The 18,542-nt window shown below is 35.8% G+C and overlaps 2 protein-coding genes and 1 long non-coding RNA gene across 5 annotated transcripts in view; 2 read left to right on the top strand and 1 right to left on the bottom strand.

Annotated features, from left to right (window-relative positions):
* Positions 1–471: 471 nt before the first annotated feature.
* On the bottom strand, positions 472–5,005 carry LOC127837940 (uncharacterized). Its single transcript, XR_008029555.1, has 2 exons — positions 4,624–5,005; positions 472–1,721 (listed from the first exon to the last, which is right to left on the bottom strand). It is a non-coding gene; the product is annotated as an uncharacterized LOC127837940 (long non-coding RNA).
* LOC127837915 (notchless protein homolog 1-like) overlaps positions 4,794–18,542 on the top strand; it is a 35,743-nt gene continuing 21,994 nt past the window's right edge. The window contains exon 1 of one of the 3 annotated variants that reach the window (XM_052365395.1): positions 4,794–4,817. Coding sequence is in view for 2 of the 3 variants with exons in the window: in XM_052365383.1 (XP_052221343.1) it covers positions 17,160–17,182 (23 nt within the window). In the remaining variant the exon portion in view is untranslated. Of the gene's footprint in view, positions 4,818–17,033; positions 17,183–18,542 lie in introns of those variants that run through there. The other 2 variants (XM_052365383.1, XM_052365371.1) reach the window with 2 other exon arrangements.
* LOC127833336 (uncharacterized) lies at positions 13,487–17,476 on the top strand. Its single transcript, XM_052358553.1, has 2 exons — positions 13,487–13,531; positions 15,300–17,476. The coding sequence occupies exons 1-2, from the start codon at positions 13,487–13,489 to the stop codon at positions 15,912–15,914; spliced, it is 660 nt and encodes a 219-aa protein (XP_052214513.1). The 3' UTR covers positions 15,915–17,476.

The following is an 18,542-nucleotide window of genomic DNA, read 5'->3' on the forward strand; positions in this document are numbered from 1 at the left end:
CAAGGCTACTTTTGATTTAATTATATGTAAACAAATGTTTATGTTAAGCACGATAAAATAAAACGCGTACAAATTCAGTTTATCAAAAGGTTAGCACACGGTAAAAGGGCGAATACCACAACTTTTCCGCTCACCGTCGAAATTTTATACATCTGACAAGAGCACCGTATCCTTCTGTCAAAAACATGGCCTCAAACTTGTTGGCGAGTCCAGAAATGAAAGGAAAAAAACGAGAAAAGAAGGTAAGTTGGTAATAAAAAGATATTCCATCGAACGAAGTATATACTTTACATTTAATTGCCGTTTACCGCATCAAAATTGAGTCGCTATTAATTTAAAATAGTGAAAACAATGTGAGCGTGTCGTGAAAGAACTGACTTTCATGACGCAAAAAATCGTGTTTTTTGCAGATTTTAAATGAAAGATTTTTTGTTAAACGGTATTTTATGGTAGAAGAATCAATATACAACACATTATAGCATGCTTTATTGAATATAACTGTGATTTTAACATTTACACGTGTTAGCAAGTATGCACCGCTCAACACTGACATTATAGATATATGAACACTGCTCAACAATGTCCGTAAAAGCACCGCATCTTTATGATGTTATGGCACCGCTTTATTCTGATATTTTTAATTTTAGAAGGAAGAGACGTTCATGGGCTTTCAATCCATTCACACTTACAAATACTTTTACACAAATGTTACATGCGTACTTTTTTCGCTCTTTATGCCTTTGCATGTGAATTTTAAGCCGACTGAAATACTTATCGCATATCGAACAATATTCTCCCGTTTGGGGATAATGTTGTTTAAGATGTCTAGAGAAGTCGTGTTTTCTCTTAAAAACATGGCCACATATTTCGCGTTTTAATCCAGAGCGTACACACGAACCGTCACAATCAACGGAAACTGCATTATCACCTGATCCTACGTCGACACGCTTACCAACTTGCTTCTGAACTCTATCTGTATCTAATGATCCTCGACACGTTCACCAACTTGTTTCTGAACTCCACATATGGTGTCAGAATCTACGGACACTGTATTATCACATGATCCTACGTCGACACGCTTACCCACTTGCTTCTGAACTGTATCTGTATCTAATGATCCTTCCTCGACACGTTCACCAACTTGTTTCTGAACTCCACATGTGGTGTTAGAATCAACGGACACTTTATTATCACATGCTCCTACGTCGACACGCTCACCAACTTGCTTCTGAACTGTATCTGTATCTAATGATCCTTCCTCGACATGTTCACCAACTTGTTTCTGAACTCCACATGTGGTGTCAGAATCAACGGACACTGTATTATCACCTGATCCTACGTCGACACGCTTACCAACTTGCTTCTGAACTCTATCTGTATCTAATGATCCTCGACACGTTCACCAACTTGTTTCTGAACTCCACATATGGTGTCAGAATCAACGGACACTGTATTATCACATGATCCTACGTCGACACGCTTACCAACTTGCTTCTGAACTGTATCTGTATCTAATGATCCTCGACACGTTCACCAACTTGTTTCTGAACTCCACATATGGTGTCAGAATCAACGGACACTGTATTATCACATGATCCTACGCCGACACGTGTATCCTCTGAATCATCTACATACTTGTCTCGTTGTTAAGGGAAACAAACGATATCATCAGGCATCAATTCACCACTATCTACGACACTCATCGCAAATTCCAGCAAGATCTGAAAAAATAGCACCATAGGTTTGTATTATGACACAAGACCTGTCGAAGGACAGTGTGATCAACTATTCTCAACGCTTGATAGTATGATAAAGCTATTCTAATTCGAAAAATGGTGGTAAGTTTGGGGTCATGATTGTTAACAAATATAAAGCAAAATATTAAACCAATGTCAAATAATGGCGTCATAATTAGAATCACGATGGTAAACACGTGTACAAACGGTTTCAAAGCTATATTACAATGTTCTTTGAAAATATTTGTTTTTCAATTGTTTTTTTTAATATTTGACGGAAATACATATATATATATATATATATATATATATATATATATATATATATATATATATATATATATATATATATATATATATATATATATATATATATATATATATGATTCGAACCCTTTACATCTCGTTAAAACGGCGCTGTAATGTCTTATCTATATATATATATATAGACAGTCTCAAAAAAGTTTGTTTTATAATTGTAACCCCTTTGTTTCTGATGTAAGTAGTCGAGAGCATCTTTGGTATAGATCTTTGGTTTTGACCACAAACACCAAATTCATATTTCAGTAAATTTAACCAATCCAACATCACTGTGTACACTCTATACATAACTAAATTTATTATTGCCTTCGTTTAGTTTTACACCAACATTTGCTTATACCTTTCCATAATCGTAGCTGGACATCTTCATCTGCGGTCACAATAATGATTGTATTTTACCACAACAATATAGATAAATTGAAACATGAGACTTAAACATGTGCCTTCCACGTACTGGAAAGCAAGACAATCGATCCCGGTGAACTTTTTTTGGTGCAAGCATGCCGTCATATTGAAGATCAATTCTGAGACATGTAACTTTGATAAATGGAAGATTGTCGTAAATAAATTCAGCTTACGATGGCTCGTTCTAGCTTATCATTTAAAGCCATGTGCAGAAGTTAGCGGTGCCACGAATTTCACTCATTTTCAGTGACACGGAATATAAATACGGTGTTTATAATCAGTGATGCGCGGTGCATCGATATTTATGTAAGTGATGCAGGTTTTCACCAAAAAGTTAAGCCTTTAACAGATATTGAAAAAAAAACAGGTTCGTATGGCATGTTCTTTTTATATATACAATGATTTAAGTCTGTCACATCAGGTCTGACACATCGACAATCATCTTATTATTACGTTATAAGTACGAATTGTGTCGAGCGCCAAACGACTTTGTGTAAACACTATTTCAAAGTCATGCTTAATATTTCACGACTGGTAAACTTTTAAAAAGACGACATATTGGTTCAGAAATTCGATGGAGTGCTTCGCAAGTGGCAATCACTTTGCAGTGTCTTACACCCCCTGTACGTCGATAATCCAAACTGAGTAGGATAATTCAAACTGAAGAAAAAAATGGCGACAGAAATAAAGACTCCAGTCATTTATTTGTAAGAACACGTTTATTTAAGGAAAGCTGTGACATAATAAACGTTTCTTTTTGATAAAATGTTAATTGCCGGATACAATGCGCTAAAAAAACATAACAAATAAAAACAATTACGTCGAAATAAAATATTTATATTTGAAAATCTGGAAAAAGTAAATGAAATTGTCGAAAGTTTTAGCCCAAAAACAATTATAATCGAATGTTTTAAATGTTTTAATGCTTGGACTTATGTATTAACCTTTCATATATGTATGTCAAAAATTTGATTGACGTAAATGCTTGAAAACGCAATATATTCGTATTTGTTTGAAACAAGAACATACAAATTGGATAATGACCTAACTAGTGTATGGACAATTCCAAACTAACATTAGGAAGTCGATGGATAATGACCAAACTGCAAGAAGACTTTATGTAAAGATCTATGTAATATGAACACTCTTGTAAAATAATTCGAGATTTATTTAGTTGCTGACAACAAAAGCATTTAGGCACATTGTTAAACAATCTTCATAAAAAATGATTTTGTTTTCTTTTCAGCCGTCGATATGCCCCTTAAATATTTGTGTACCATTCGATGCAATCTTTCTGAAATAATGTATAATGAATCAGGTCAGTAATGCCTCAAGTAATATTCGAAACCTCTTATATGGTGACAAATACATGAATCAGCGGGACAAGTGCCACTTTAACCTGCAGCTTCGACTCGAATCCCTTTTACATCAAGTGATTAAATAATAAGTTGGGACATTTTTAAATTTCTATGCTTTTCATGCTATCCAAAATGAAATGGAACACGTGTTATGGCATCTCTGTGAACGGGAAATTCAAATTTCGCATGCTTATTTTGCTTCTTATCTCAATTGTATATATATGCAAGTTCCTACGAAATTGATTTCACTAATAACAAATAAATGAATGTTGATGTTCGTTGAAAGTATTTTTTATATTCCATTATACACATCGTGTGATTTTTTTGTTATAAATAGTTTTCAAAGAATAATATCCAACCTGTCTTTGGAAAACATGTTCAATACATCGCAGTTTGTGCATTACTCCATTTTGAGTTTGGTTATTATCCACAAAAATTTTCACATCAGTTTGGATTTATCCATAGACTTTTATACCCGCCCTGCAAACACATGATTTCAACACAGAAACACACTAAGCGTTAAAAGTTAAATTTTAAAGGGCATTCATGATATAATTTGGCATATCTCTGTTACAGTTTCGTTCGCTCTTTTGTCAATTAACGTGTAAATAATTCAACACATAGGTCGCATTTAATGAAAATTAGCATTTTCCGAAGACAAATTTATCGTTTTTACTAGAAAACTATTCAATCATTGCAAAACACAAAACGCATGTGTGTGTCAGACATTCATTATCACATGTGTAGAACAATTACGTCCTTATAGTTACTAAATTAGCGGAAATGATAAAATATTCACCTACCTTTCAGTTTCAGTTTCGGCCGACATTTCTTTTCTTCAGTTTGAATTATCCAACTCAGTTTGGATTATCGACGTACAGGGGGTGGTCTTATAATAAAACATTTTGTCACCCACTTATCTTATCTTGTTTAGTCCGCCATTTTTTTTTCGTCAGAAGGATACGGTGCTGTTGTCAGAAGTATAAACATTTTGACGGTGAGTGGAATAGTTGTAGTAATCGCCTTATCGCCATGCAGCATGTTTGAATCAAAACGTTACAAAACAGTTTTGCATTAGCAGAATTTGGACGCCTCATATCGGTATTGACAGGGCATATATAGATTCTGTCAACTGTGCCTACACAGAAATGTGTACATAGTATTGAAAATGAGTAACATTTTGTATAAGTCTGTCGTAATTATGACTGGTTTGAATGTGCTACATCAGAACATTTATTTATGCTTATTATCTCTAACACGTACGGGGCACCAATATGGAACGCCTTCACTGTCTTATAATACCAAAACTTGTGATATTACGTCAATCTGAGTGTGCATGAATGCCTGTAACCATTATATATATGCATAATCACAATATATACATACACAATTTGAATGTATACAGATAAATCATTAATATATAAAGATATACTTTTCTTATATAAAGATAAAATGTAAACATAAACAGATAAGAATGTATTATACACAGATAATTTTCCATTGTATAAAGGCTTTACTTCTTTATATAAAGGCAAAATATTTTTATATGAACATAAATCGTTATGATATAATGATAACGGATATGTTTTTATTATATATAGGCATAACTTGTTTATATAAAGGCAAATGACCTTTATATAAACATAAATCGTATTTATATAAACACATATCGTCTTTATATGCAGATACAATTTAAAAAATACGTTAAACATCTTAAATATATAATACCAATACGAAGATTTTGTTACACACGGGAGACAAATTGTTTTGCATCATTTTACAACAATGGATATGGATTTGATACTTGAGCGACTTGGAGTGGAAAAAGGAATGATACGGCGCTTCAGACAGGAGAAGATAACACCGGACATCATATCACTTATGTCACTGTACGACTTTAATTGCTTGGGTGTAAATGACAAAACAACTATCATGAAATTGCGTGTTGAATGTGTTTGTTACCGGAGTAATCCGTGGGCACATAATAATGATAGTACACGGTGTCAAGTAACATGATTGAAACATTGTTCGGAGCCGGATATTCAGTGAAGGACACTAGTATTGCACTTGGGGTTTCTGAAAGTACCTTATTCCGGAAGATGGGTCAATTTGGCTTGTCAAAGCTCGCATTTACAGAAATTGATGAAAAAGAACTAAACATTGTTGTTGCCACGACCATCACTGAATTTCCTAGGTGTGGAGAAGAAATGCTGCGAACAGTTTTACTTCAAAAAGGAATTTTAAGGTACCATGATTTTACTATGCATAACTAGATCTTTTTATAATTGAAGGCGTATTCGGTACATTGTTGATTGATTTTAGTAGACAGTCTATAAATAAACAGATACGTCTGTCCGTGCAGATTCCAATAAAGTATTATCAAACAATTGAAAACTAACTAAATTGTTAAGACTAGTTTTAGAGTACAGTTTGATTTGTGCCAAACAATCATACCTGAAACGGCTATCGCTTTAATCTATTAAAAATAATAATTTTGTTTGATTTTTTTCATAGAAAATTCTATTGTTTCAAAGGTACTTGGCTAAAGGTAGAAGTAAATTAAAGCATATTCATTTTTGCATAAAACCAACATAAAGTATTATTTCTTATACAGGTTCAGCGTTTCAGGCTTCGTCAGTGTCTGAAACACCTAGACGAAGATGGAATTCGTGCACGAAAAAGAAGGCGATTACGACGTCGCATTTACAACGTTTCAGCTCCAAATTGTTTATGGCACATTGACAGCAACCATAAATTAATTCGATGGCATTTTGTTATAATAGGCGGCATTGATGGTTTCAGTCGTTTAGTAACATATCTTAAATGCACGGACAACAACAAAGCGGAGACGGTTTTGCATTGCTTCAGAGATGGTGTTTCGAAATTTGGAGTTCCTGACCGGGTCAGATCAGATCAAGGCCGTGAAAATACGAAGGTTGCCGATTTCATGATAAATGCTCGCCGGACAGGACGTGGAAGTATGCTCACTGGTAAAAGTACACACAATCAACGTATTGAACGATTGTGGAGGGACGTGTATGACGGAGTCTTGAGTTATTTTTATGACTTATTTTACTTTTTAGAGGACAATGGCCGGCTTGACATTTTAAATGAAATAGACTTGTTTGCACTTCATTACGTATTTATTTCAAAGATAAATGAAAGGTTAAACACCTTGCAAGGTGCATGGAATCACCATCGAATACGAACAGTGAACTAAACACCAATGCGGCTTTACACGGCCGGTATGATGGACAACCCATCAGCACATGTTGATGATATTCTTCCAAACACTCGTACAGAATCTTCGTCTGATGAGGATATGGAGTCTCTGGACAACAGGCCAGTATTATCTCTTCAAATTAGTGTTGAAGAAAACCGGATGCGACGGCTCCACGAGCCATGTCCTCAAAACTGGAGGTCAAACAATCACGGCATAGACATCTTTTTGACAGCTAAACAGATATTAACTGAATGACAACACGATTGATTGCTTGATTATTAAAAGCTGCTTTATGATTTCCAAGCGAAGTTTAAGTGGCCTGTTCATAGACTTTTAACCTTTGCAGAAAGTGTTTTCTAGACTACTGTACCAACATACGTTTCAATTATCAAAGTAATTTATTAAGTCCCCGATATGTTAATTGACTTAATTAAATCTACTAAAACGCAAGTATTAATTTAAATAATAGTTTGTACTTAATTATGGTTGTTATGGTGTATTAAAATCTATACTTCAAGATACAAATGCACTTCCTTCATTTGCGCTATCAACGTAACATTTTCATTTTCAATATTAATTGAGAATGAACAATTTTATGATGACGGAGGTGCAATTTCAGCATATTCCGCCTGCACATTATTTTTATCACATGCTATACCTTGCTTCCCCATATTATATAGCCATTACGAATAGTTTTATAATAAACATGTGTAATATACCTTTAAGCGTTTTTATTGGCTAGTTTTCATTAAACTGACCACGTGATAATACGGAATAATACGCTAGTCAATTGTATAATTGTTCCGCCCCAGAGACATGCCTGTTGGTCCGTCGGAACTGACATTTACCCAGCACATTACAATGTATGTGACCTACTTTTCGCCACTAATGTATACCTCAAGGTTGCACCATTTTATTACTAACAAGCATAACAAAAATAATCATATTTATGGTGTGTTACATTAATTTCCTCGTTTATGAACTACTGTAGGTCAAGAGAGTTGATGTGAATGAGGAAATACGGTGTTATTTTTGTCAACACCATTTCAAGCATATAACGGAGTTCAGCTGCTTCTTAGTGCAATTACATATCTCATGCTGGCTGTCTATAATTTCCTTGGGCATTTTCATTTTGCTTCTAAATGAAGTAACACAGACTAACCTCAAATAACTAAACATTTAATAAGATTCTCAATTACATGAACGCAGCTCGTGTGCATACTTTCACAACGTTGTACAAAAGAAATATCACATGAAGTCATTCACACGGGCAACATGTTATTGCTAGAACTATACCTTTAGCTCATTAATTGCGTCTTTACCTGCACCATATGGTCTTGTCTCAAAAGATTGCCATTCATGCTATGCAATTACAAGTACAAGTCGCTGTCACAGACCACAAAGGTTATGCTCCCTGAATGTGCATTGTCTCTAATTTTGGCAATACACCTATAACAGTGGCTGAAAAATGGAACATGTGTAAGGTTCAGAGAACTTGCTCTTATTAACATGTAATAACATAGGAATCTTTAAAGGACAATAACTAAGACAAGAAGAACTAACAAAAAGGAATGATAGCCCTATATCGCTCACCTGACTTGTTTTTTTATACATACGAGAACTTTATTCCTTGCCGGTTGAGAGAAAAAGATTGTTTAGTTTTTACTTATTCACTGTGACTATAAATTCTTAAGGAAATCACATTTGTGCCTGGGGTGGGCACCAGTGATATAATTAATGTAATCCTGGTAGAGGTCCACTAGATGATGTTTACTGTAAAATATCTATGCTCTTGTGGTGTTGGTCTGGTGGTTTCAGAGATGTTTAAAGTTTTCACTATATACACACAATTAAATTTATTTGCACCCAGTGGCATAATTTAAACAGTCTCGGTAGAGATGCACTAAATGAAGTTTTATGGCAAATATCTGCTTTGCCTTGTGGTTTCGGAGGCAATTGCTGAAGTTTTTCCAATTTTCATATAAAGAAATACATTTTACTTCAAGGTGGGGCAAATTTTGCAGCAGGGGCATAACTTGAACAAGAGTTTTATCACAGACATGACGATTCCCCTACATGCCGCATTGACACTGAATATTTAACTGAATATTTAACACGTTGTTTTCACAAAGTAAGAGAAACTAATTTTATTTTATTTTAAAGAATAATTTATTATCATGCAAGTGTGACCTTGACCTTGGAGATATCGGTGTAGATCTTTCACATGACATACTGTTCCATGATGGTGAACAAATGCACTGAGTCATTCACAAATCTCACAAGGAATGACATAGTTATGGCCCAGACAAGGTCAGTTTATGGCCATATATGACCTTTGAACTGAAAATGTGACCTTGACCTTGGTGATATGGACAGATTTTTTTTTTGCATCACACACCGTGTAATGATGGTGAACAAACCTGCCAAATGATTTAAAAATCTTACAACAAATGACATAGTTATGGCCCAGAAAAACTCGTCTATGGGCATATTGACCTTCCAACTCAAAGTGTGTCCGTGAACTTGGAGATAGTGCACAAATTAACCAAGTCATTTTAAAATATTACGATTAATGACAAAGTTATGGTCCGGACAAAGTTTTGGGACAGACAGACTAAGTGATTCCTATATAGCCCCCCCCCCCCTACCACCAATGGTAGTGGGGGTAAAACAGATGGGATTTTTTTAAGTTTTTCCGTTCGCTTGCCATGGCAACAAGAGCCAGAGTTATTCATGGAATGTTTTTGTTTGAAAAACTTTAAAAGAGCTTCATGCAAGGAACATTCTTGCCAAGTTTAATTAATATTGGACCAGCTGGTAAGGAGGAGATGTCCTTTAAGTAAATATGTTGATACAAGGTACAGGACGACCAACAAAGACAGGTCACAATAGCTCATAAGTAACAATTTGTGAAAAAAAACTTTTAAACAATGAAAAAGATATCACAACAAGGGCTGTTTGTAAAACATGCATGCCCCCCATATGGGCTCTCCGTTGTAGTGACAGCCATTGTGTGAATATGTTTTTTTGTCACTGTGACCTTGACCTTTGACCTAGTGACCTGAAAATCAATAGGGGTCATCTGACAGTCATGATCAATGTACCTATGAAGTTTCATGATCCTAGGCCTAAGCGTTCTTGAGTTATCATCCTGAAACTATTTTACTATTTCGGGTCACCGTGACCTTGACCTTTGACCTAGTGACCTCAAAATCGATAGGGTTCATCTGCGAGTCATGATCAATGTACCTATGAAGTTTCATGAGCCTAGCCCCAAGCGTTCTTGAGTTATCATCCGGAAACCACCTGGTGGACGGACCGACAGACCGACATACCGACAGACCGACATGTGCAAAGCAATATACCCCCTCTTCTTCGAAGGGGGGGCATAAAAATATGACAAAGACATTGGGTTACATACCATTAGGAACAAAACCAAATTACATGTCATTTTTATGATTTTGATTTGGGGAAATGGTCAAAATGTTAAATATGAGGAACAGTTACCACTGAGGAGATAATATGGTTTTTAAAAGTAAATTTGAAGGTAAACAGCATAGTTTTTCTTAGGTAAAAGGGTCAATATACTTTGCTGCTGCAAAAGAAGGAAACAAGCCCAGACAACACTTCAATGAACATCACATTTACAATGTAAACAAGCAAAATGTATTGCATGTAAATAAGACATAATTAACAACATGCTAATAGACAAATTTAAAGAATTGATATACTTTACACATTGTGTACACTACAATACATTAAAATTTGTAAATGTTCATGGAAAAAAAGGCTTATTTTCATGCTCAACCAACAATGAACCTATCATTAAAAAAAACATTATTACAAAATTACATGAAGATTAGGCATCAAATTTGACCTCTAGTGTTCACATGGTTTTTCTTTTTTGACCTAGTGTTTGACATCTAAATGACCCAATTACAAACAGAGTCCAGATATCATTGGGACTAATTATCTGACCAAGTTTCATTTAGATCGGACAAAAATGTAGACTCTAGCGTTCACATGGCATATATTGACGATGCACAAAAAAACAAAGGACTATCACACAAGCTCAACATAGGGGCTATAGTGCTCAGGAGAGGTAATAATGTTATGGGGACAAATGTGCTGACCAAGTTTCAAGATTGCAAAAAAAAGGTTGGCCTCTTGAGGGTTCACAAAGTAAATGTTGATTACACCAATATAACTCACATGCTACATTCAAAACATTTTTTACTACATACATATACACAACTAGAGCTTTGTCACAGACGGGACATATACCACAAAATGCTGCAGTGACATTTAATATTTTGCATGCTGTCTTCACAAAACAAGAGAAGCTAAATTATGGCGATATGGAAGAATGATTATGCTATTGTCTTTTATGGCCATTTTGACCTTTGAGCTCTTGAATTCTTTTGCATTACATGCCGTCCAATTCGAATGTATCGTTACAGCCCTAGTTATGGTCCAGACAAACTTTCAGTTTAAAACGCAGTTAGTGACCTGTGACCTAGTTTTTGACCTGGCATGACCCATATTCAAACTTGACCTTGACAACATCTAGATACAACTTCTGACCAAGTTTGGTGAAGATCAGATGAAATTTTTGGGACAGACAGACCGACCGACTTTACCTTTGAATTCAAAGTGTGACCGTGACCTTGGAGACATCGACGTCCTTCTATTGCATGACACACCGTCCTATGATGGTGAACAAATGTACCAAGTGATTTTAAAATCTAATGATAAATGACATGGTTATGGTCCGGACAAACTTTCGGTTTAGAACGCAGTAATTGACCCGTGACCTAGTTTTTGACCTGGCATGATACATATTCAAACTTGACCTAGACATCATCAAGATACAACTTGTGACCAAGTTTGGTGAAGATTTGATGAAATTTTTTGACAGCCCGACTGACCGAAAGAGTGACTCATATAGCCTCTATTACCAATGGTAATGGGGGTATAATTATATGTGAATGTCATTTTTTATTCTAAACCAAAGAATGTGTCAATCAAGCAAATTGAACAGTTCCTCTTGCAGTGGTAGTGGATTACTTTCATCTGGCAATGATAAATTCATTCTGTTTATGCAGGTATTTGCAGTGGGCAGGAAATTAGCACTTTCCATAAATTGAATGGAAGGCTGAAGAGCAAAGCCCAAGGCAGGTTCATCCTATGTACCAGTGGCAAACCTTAATATGCTCCCAAGATTTACAGCACCTCTTCTTCCACCTGAAGATATACATAATACTAAAATAATTTGGGAAATGTTATACTGTGTATACACTCTTACCACTCTGCAAGTGGCAAAATTAAGGATATATCAACTGTTACAATCATGTGTGTGTGTGTGGGGGGGGGGGGGGGGTGATGTGCAATAACTTTTTAGGAATGATTTATGACATTTTAAATTTTCATAATACTTACCTTGAAAATTTACTGGTATTAGCTAACTTACTTAAAACATCCAACAAGCTTTAACAGTATTTGAATGCTTGCTTTACAGAAATTATTCTATAATGTTTTGGGCAAAATTTTCTTTTAAAAGGTATGACATATAATGCATAAATATACTGTAGCACCAACAGACATGGCAAAAACAATATGTCTCCCAGTATAGACTGGGGGAGGTTCAAGGTTTGATGAATCTGGAAGTCAACCAGTGAATAGTTTACACAGAAAATAATATGGCTGCCAAATATCATCACACACCAGTTTAAAATGCAGTTTAAGTTTTGCCAGCAAATAAACACACCTTGCTGAACAATTAACAGGAGGGTATATATGGAGGCTTATAGTGGTACACAACTGAGACTATAAATAAAATGCACAAACAAGAGTAAAATAACAAAATAATCGTTAGAAGATCTGTGTAATATATGTTACACAAGTAGTCATTTCGCTTGCTATTGGAGTGTTCAACTGCAATATAGCGATTGAAATACTAAACACCAAATTATGCTCTCTGGTGATGACAATATCATTTAAGACAAGCATAGTTTGTAATAAAATATGCGTGGGACAAGACTACTTGGTTTCTAAAAGATGGACCTTTTTCAAATTAAACATAACCATTATGAACATTTGAACTCTTTAACTATGGTAATATACATGACCCTGCCTTTGTGAAGATGAACAAAATATCTTTTGACTGCTACTGTGCAATTGGGGGATAAATATAAACATTACCAAACACAGACAAGAGGATCATGACAATAGCTTTTGACAATCTTTTCCTTTGAAAAGTGGAGCTATTTAGACAAAATTAAAGACTAAGTGTATACAAGATGTGTTTGTTACATTGGCTAGTAAGTTTCAAAACTGGGATTCAAACTTTAGATCATTATTTGGACGACTTTATTGTTGGAAGTGCAGCTGGGTCAAATAATTGTAACATGCTAGTTTCTACTTTCGAGGAAGTATGCACCGAAATGGGAGTCCCAGTTGCGGTGGAAAAGTCGGTCGGCCCAACAACAGTACTGACATTTTTAGGCCTGGAATTAGATACTGTACAAATGACTGTTAGAGTACCTGCTAAAAAAGTGGAAGAACTTTTGAAGCTTTTGCAAAATTGTCTAGTAAAAAAGAGACTTACGTTAAAAGAATTGCAGTCTTTGACTGGGAAGTTGAGTTTTTGTAGTCAAGCAGTAAGAGCAAGTAGGGCATTCTTGCGCCGATTTTATGATGCTATGTGTGGCTTAAAAAAGTCCTATTATAAGATAAGAGTTAATGGTGAAATGAGAGAAGACATCCTGATGTGGATTCAATTTATTGAAGATTTTAATGGCGTTGTACATATTCCAAATAAAGTATGGTTGGATAACTCTGTCATTCATCTTTACACTGTTAGTGCAGGCGGTGCTACTCTTGGCTGTGGTTGTTATTTTGGAGGTAATTGGGCCTATTGCCCATGGCCTGTTCAATGGCAAGGCCAACCTATTTTATCAGTTATAACATTTTTAGAGATGGTCCCTGTTTTGTTGGCAATATGGCTCTGGGGGGTCTTTTTGAGGGACAGGAAGATTAAGTTTCATATTGATAATTTAGGTTTGGTAGAAGTGATAAACAAACAGTCTTCCAAGTCGAAACGTTTGATGTTTCTGGTTAGAACATTTGTGTTGTTAGTTATGAAATACTCGGTGGTGTTTAAAGCAGTACATATTTCATCAAAGTCCAATTACATTGCTGATGCAATTTCTCGTAAACAGTTTCACAGGTTACAACAGTTAGCACCAGAGGCACAAGCGAGTCCAGAATCAGTCCCGCCGGAGTTTTTACTGATGATCTGCAACAAGAGGCTAATAGATTGCTAGACAATTCCCTTGCTGCTAATACAAAAAAGGCATACATCGTTGGGTTAGAGAGATTCTCTGAGTTTAAAAGGCAATACGGCTTGTCAGATGCCTGGCCGCCTACAGTTGAACAGGTGGTTCGATTTGTAGCATGGCTATCCCTACAGAAACTATCCCACAAAACAGCAAAATCATACTTAAGCTCTATAGCTTTTCATTGCAAGCTGCTTGATGTTGTTGACCCTACCAAAAAGTTAATTGTTTCAAAAATGGTTGAAGGAATGCAAAAAGATAAGAAAACACACGATAATAGGCTTCCAATTACCCTCTCGTTACTGCAAGGGATAGTAAGCAAACTTAATATTGTGTGTTCCAGTGTCTACGAAGCAAAACTGTTCACTGCAGCTTTTATGCTAGCGTTTTTCGGTTTTCTAAGAGTTGGCGAAATAGCTGTTCCTAAAACAGGTGATAGTATTTTACAGGCAGCGGTGTTGGCAATAGAAGATTTACAATTTGATCACAATGGGGTAATCATTTCAATCCGGCATTCAAAAACTGATCAGTTGGGCAAAGGGGTAGCGCTCAAAATTACTAGGTCAAACAGTGAATTTTGCCCAGTTGTGTGTCTTAACCAGTATCTTCATGTTCGTCCTCAAGGGCCTGGTCCCTTGTTTTTGCACTTTAACAAACAACCAATTACTCGTTACCAATTTTCTGCTATTCTTAAGAAAACGGTTTCTCTTTTGGGTCTAAATTATGGGTCTTACAAATCCCACTCCTTCAGAATTGGAGCAGCAACTGCAGCTTCCCAACTAGGCTATTCAGTGGAGATCATTAAACAGGCAGGCAGATGGGCTTCCAATGCCTACCAAACATATGTTCGTCCTGTTCCTGTTGTCATGCCCAGCCTAATAAATAACCCCCATTAAAAAGGTATGGTTCATATAGTTAGATTCACGTGACTAACAAAAACCAAGTTGTATTAAGGAAAACCATCTGGATACTGGGTTCATCAATAATCAAGCAAGCCTTCATAGCAGCAAGATTACGACCTGAAGGGGCCAACCTCTGCCTTGAACCCAACATCATCTGGTGGCAAGGGTACAGTGGGTTAACACTTGCAGAATCAAAGAAAAAATTTCTTTCGCTTGCCAATGTGGGTAATTCTCCAGACTATATTGTGTTACATTTAGGTGGTAATGATCTTGGTCGTCGGTCACTGGTGGACCTTCGAAAATTGATTGTCGAGCTATTCAGGACTATACTGTCTATATTTCCAAGTGTTAAGATTGTATGGTCTGCAGTGCTTCCAAGGTCAAATTGGAGATATTCTGATAATAAAGTTGCTATGGTCAAAGCAAGAAAGCGCCTTAATAGTCATGGTTCATCTAGGGCTTTGGCATGTGGAGGGCATTACTTGGCCAACTCTGACTTTGGAAAATTTGAGGAACATTTGTTTGAGAAGGACGGAGTCCACTTGTCAACTCTGGGTACAGATATTTTTCTTTCTAATATGTCTGCAGGGCTTGAAAAACTTATAAAGCATAATACACCAATCCATTACTGAAGTTCTAGATGCACAAATTTGGGGGTTCTTACAATTTTAAATCCCAAACATTATGTATGTTGGTGTTGCTATTGAGTCCAAAAATAGATATTTGCAGTTAGTTTGTATGCATATTTTTCTTACTCATATGTATGAAAAAAGAAAAAAGAAAGTTTTTTGCTGCTAATTTTTATGCAATTTTTTGCTGCTAGTTTTTATGCATTTTTTTTTTCTGCTGGGTTTTATGCATTTTTGCTGCTAGTTTTTATTCATATCTTTGCCTTGTGTTTACAGTTTACTGCTTCCGACTCCAAGCATGCGTCCATCCGCCCTGCAGCCAAAGTTCTTTGGCAGTGGCCACCCGTCATCTCTGGCCCAGCTGGTTTCGAGGTTGGGGCATTTGGGCCGCTGGGTCAGCGTTGTTGGGTGGCCATATGGCAATCAGTGCCGGATGGACGCTTTTTACCTGGCACATTTTTTGGGGAAAATATATATGATTTTGTTGGGAGTGCTGATGGCCGTCACCCGGAGTCAGCACTCATATACAATTTATTTGTGCAGTTAGTTATTTGCAGTTAGTTTGGGCTTGCCATGTTCGCAGGTGGCCCTTGCTGCTTGGAGTCGAGACATTATATGCCAGAACCATTTTTTATGTTTTTATGTTATAAGGTCCTTTAATAAAAAGTAAAAATTTAGTTGAGTTTATATTTACTGTGTGAAAAGGGTTATTCATCGGAGTTTTCATATAGGCTTGCCCATGTAATGCTAGGTGGCAGTTTGGGTTTAGTTCTTGGCCTCTACAATAATATGGTCTATTACTAAATAATAGACCTGTTTATTGTTGGGCCACTGCTGGGCTGGTTTTTCAGTTTTCTTATTGTTGGTGTTTTTTAACCGAAGTAGCTAATTTTACAGATTTAAAATTTCTTTCTCATTGTTATCTACACAAACAAAAGGTTGTAAATTTTCTCCCCTCCCACCCAACCCATGTAGTTTGTTTTTACACAGTGTTGTTCTGTCACACTTTACTGCGTCCGTTATATATTTAAAAATTTGGTCAGGCTTAGGGTAAATATAGATTTATTTTAAGTTTTATTTGCCTGTCCACATTAATTTTAATAACATAAGGGGAAACTGATTGTTTTCCGTACTAGATTTGGTTTTAGTATATTACATATTCTGCTGGTTTGAGTTGCGTTTTTCAGTTTGCCGTGTAGACGCAGAGTACCAAACGTCGGATACAGGTCGGTCACGACTCCACTTCCGATGGGGCAGTTCGGACACCTCGGGTTTGTCGACAGTCGCTTGAAGTTAAAAGTTCCTTGGCAATCAGTGCCGGATGGACGCTTTTTACCTGGCACATTTTTTTGGGAAAATATATATGATTTTGTTGGGAGTGCTGATGGCCGTCACCCGGAGTCAGCACTCATATACAATTTATTTGTGCAGTTAGTTATTTGCAGTTAGTTTGGGCTTGCCATGTTCGCAGGTGGCCCTTGCTGCTTGGAGTCGAGACATTATATGCCAGAACCATTTTTTATGTTTTTATGTTATAAGGTCCTTTAATAAAAAGTAAAAATTTAGTTGAGTTTATATTTACTGTGTGAAAAAGGGTTATTCATCGGAGTTTTCATATAGGCTTGCCCATGTAATGCTAGGTGGCAGTTTGGGTTTAGTTCTTGGCCTCTACAATAAATCAAAGTTTCAAAGGTAAAACATATTTTGCTGTTAACTTGACTTCAAATGGCCTTGTGACTTGTTCGACATTGGTTTGCATTGGCATGTGATTTGCTAACGACAGACAGGAAAAACAATGACACTGTACTGAATAACCAAATAAACATTTAATAAAATAGATTAGAAAAGTGTACCTGTCGAGATCCTAGATCCAGATGCGGCCGTATTGCTCTCAGCCATGGGCATGATGGGCATGGATTGCCAATGCTGCACTGCATTTTTAAACCTAATTCTTTCACCAATGGTCACCAGACCTAAATTTGTTAACTGGTTATCTTCTAACGATTTACAAATCTCAATAGAATCTATTTTTTGACTCATAAAATTTTGATACAGTGAATGTAAACCAATTGAATGCAAAACACTCCTTACGGCGTCGTCTGCCATGATGAAGACTGTAGATTACCGCGCAATTTTCCGGTGCGTGCAAAATATTTGGCTTGTAAAATTCAATTTTTAGTAGTAGTAGTAGTAGTATAATGAGGAAAGCACTTTATATCATGATGAGTGACCAATACATAAATAACGAATAGCTTCGTATAATAATGGCTAAACTTCATATAAGAAAATTAAAATACATATATCTTCATATCAATACATAATATCTATGTATCGAGGTATAATACATATATATAATACAATTTTATCTGTATCTCTCAATGTTTTATGTATATATAAGGATCTTTTATATTTATTGCATAACGATTTATGTTCATATAAAGATCTTTTGCCTTCATATAAAGAAGTAATACCTTTATAAAACGGAAGATTGTCTGTGTATAATACATTTGTATCTGTATATTTTTACATGTTGTCTATATATAAGAAAATTATATCTTTATATATTTATGCTTTATCTGTATATATTCAAATTATGTATTTATATATTATAATTATGCATATATATAATGG

The sequence above is a fragment of the Dreissena polymorpha genome, chromosome 1 (genome assembly GCF_020536995.1).
Source record: "Dreissena polymorpha isolate Duluth1 chromosome 1, UMN_Dpol_1.0, whole genome shotgun sequence".
In the NCBI taxonomy this organism is placed as follows: Eukaryota; Metazoa; Mollusca; class Bivalvia; order Myida; family Dreissenidae; genus Dreissena; species Dreissena polymorpha.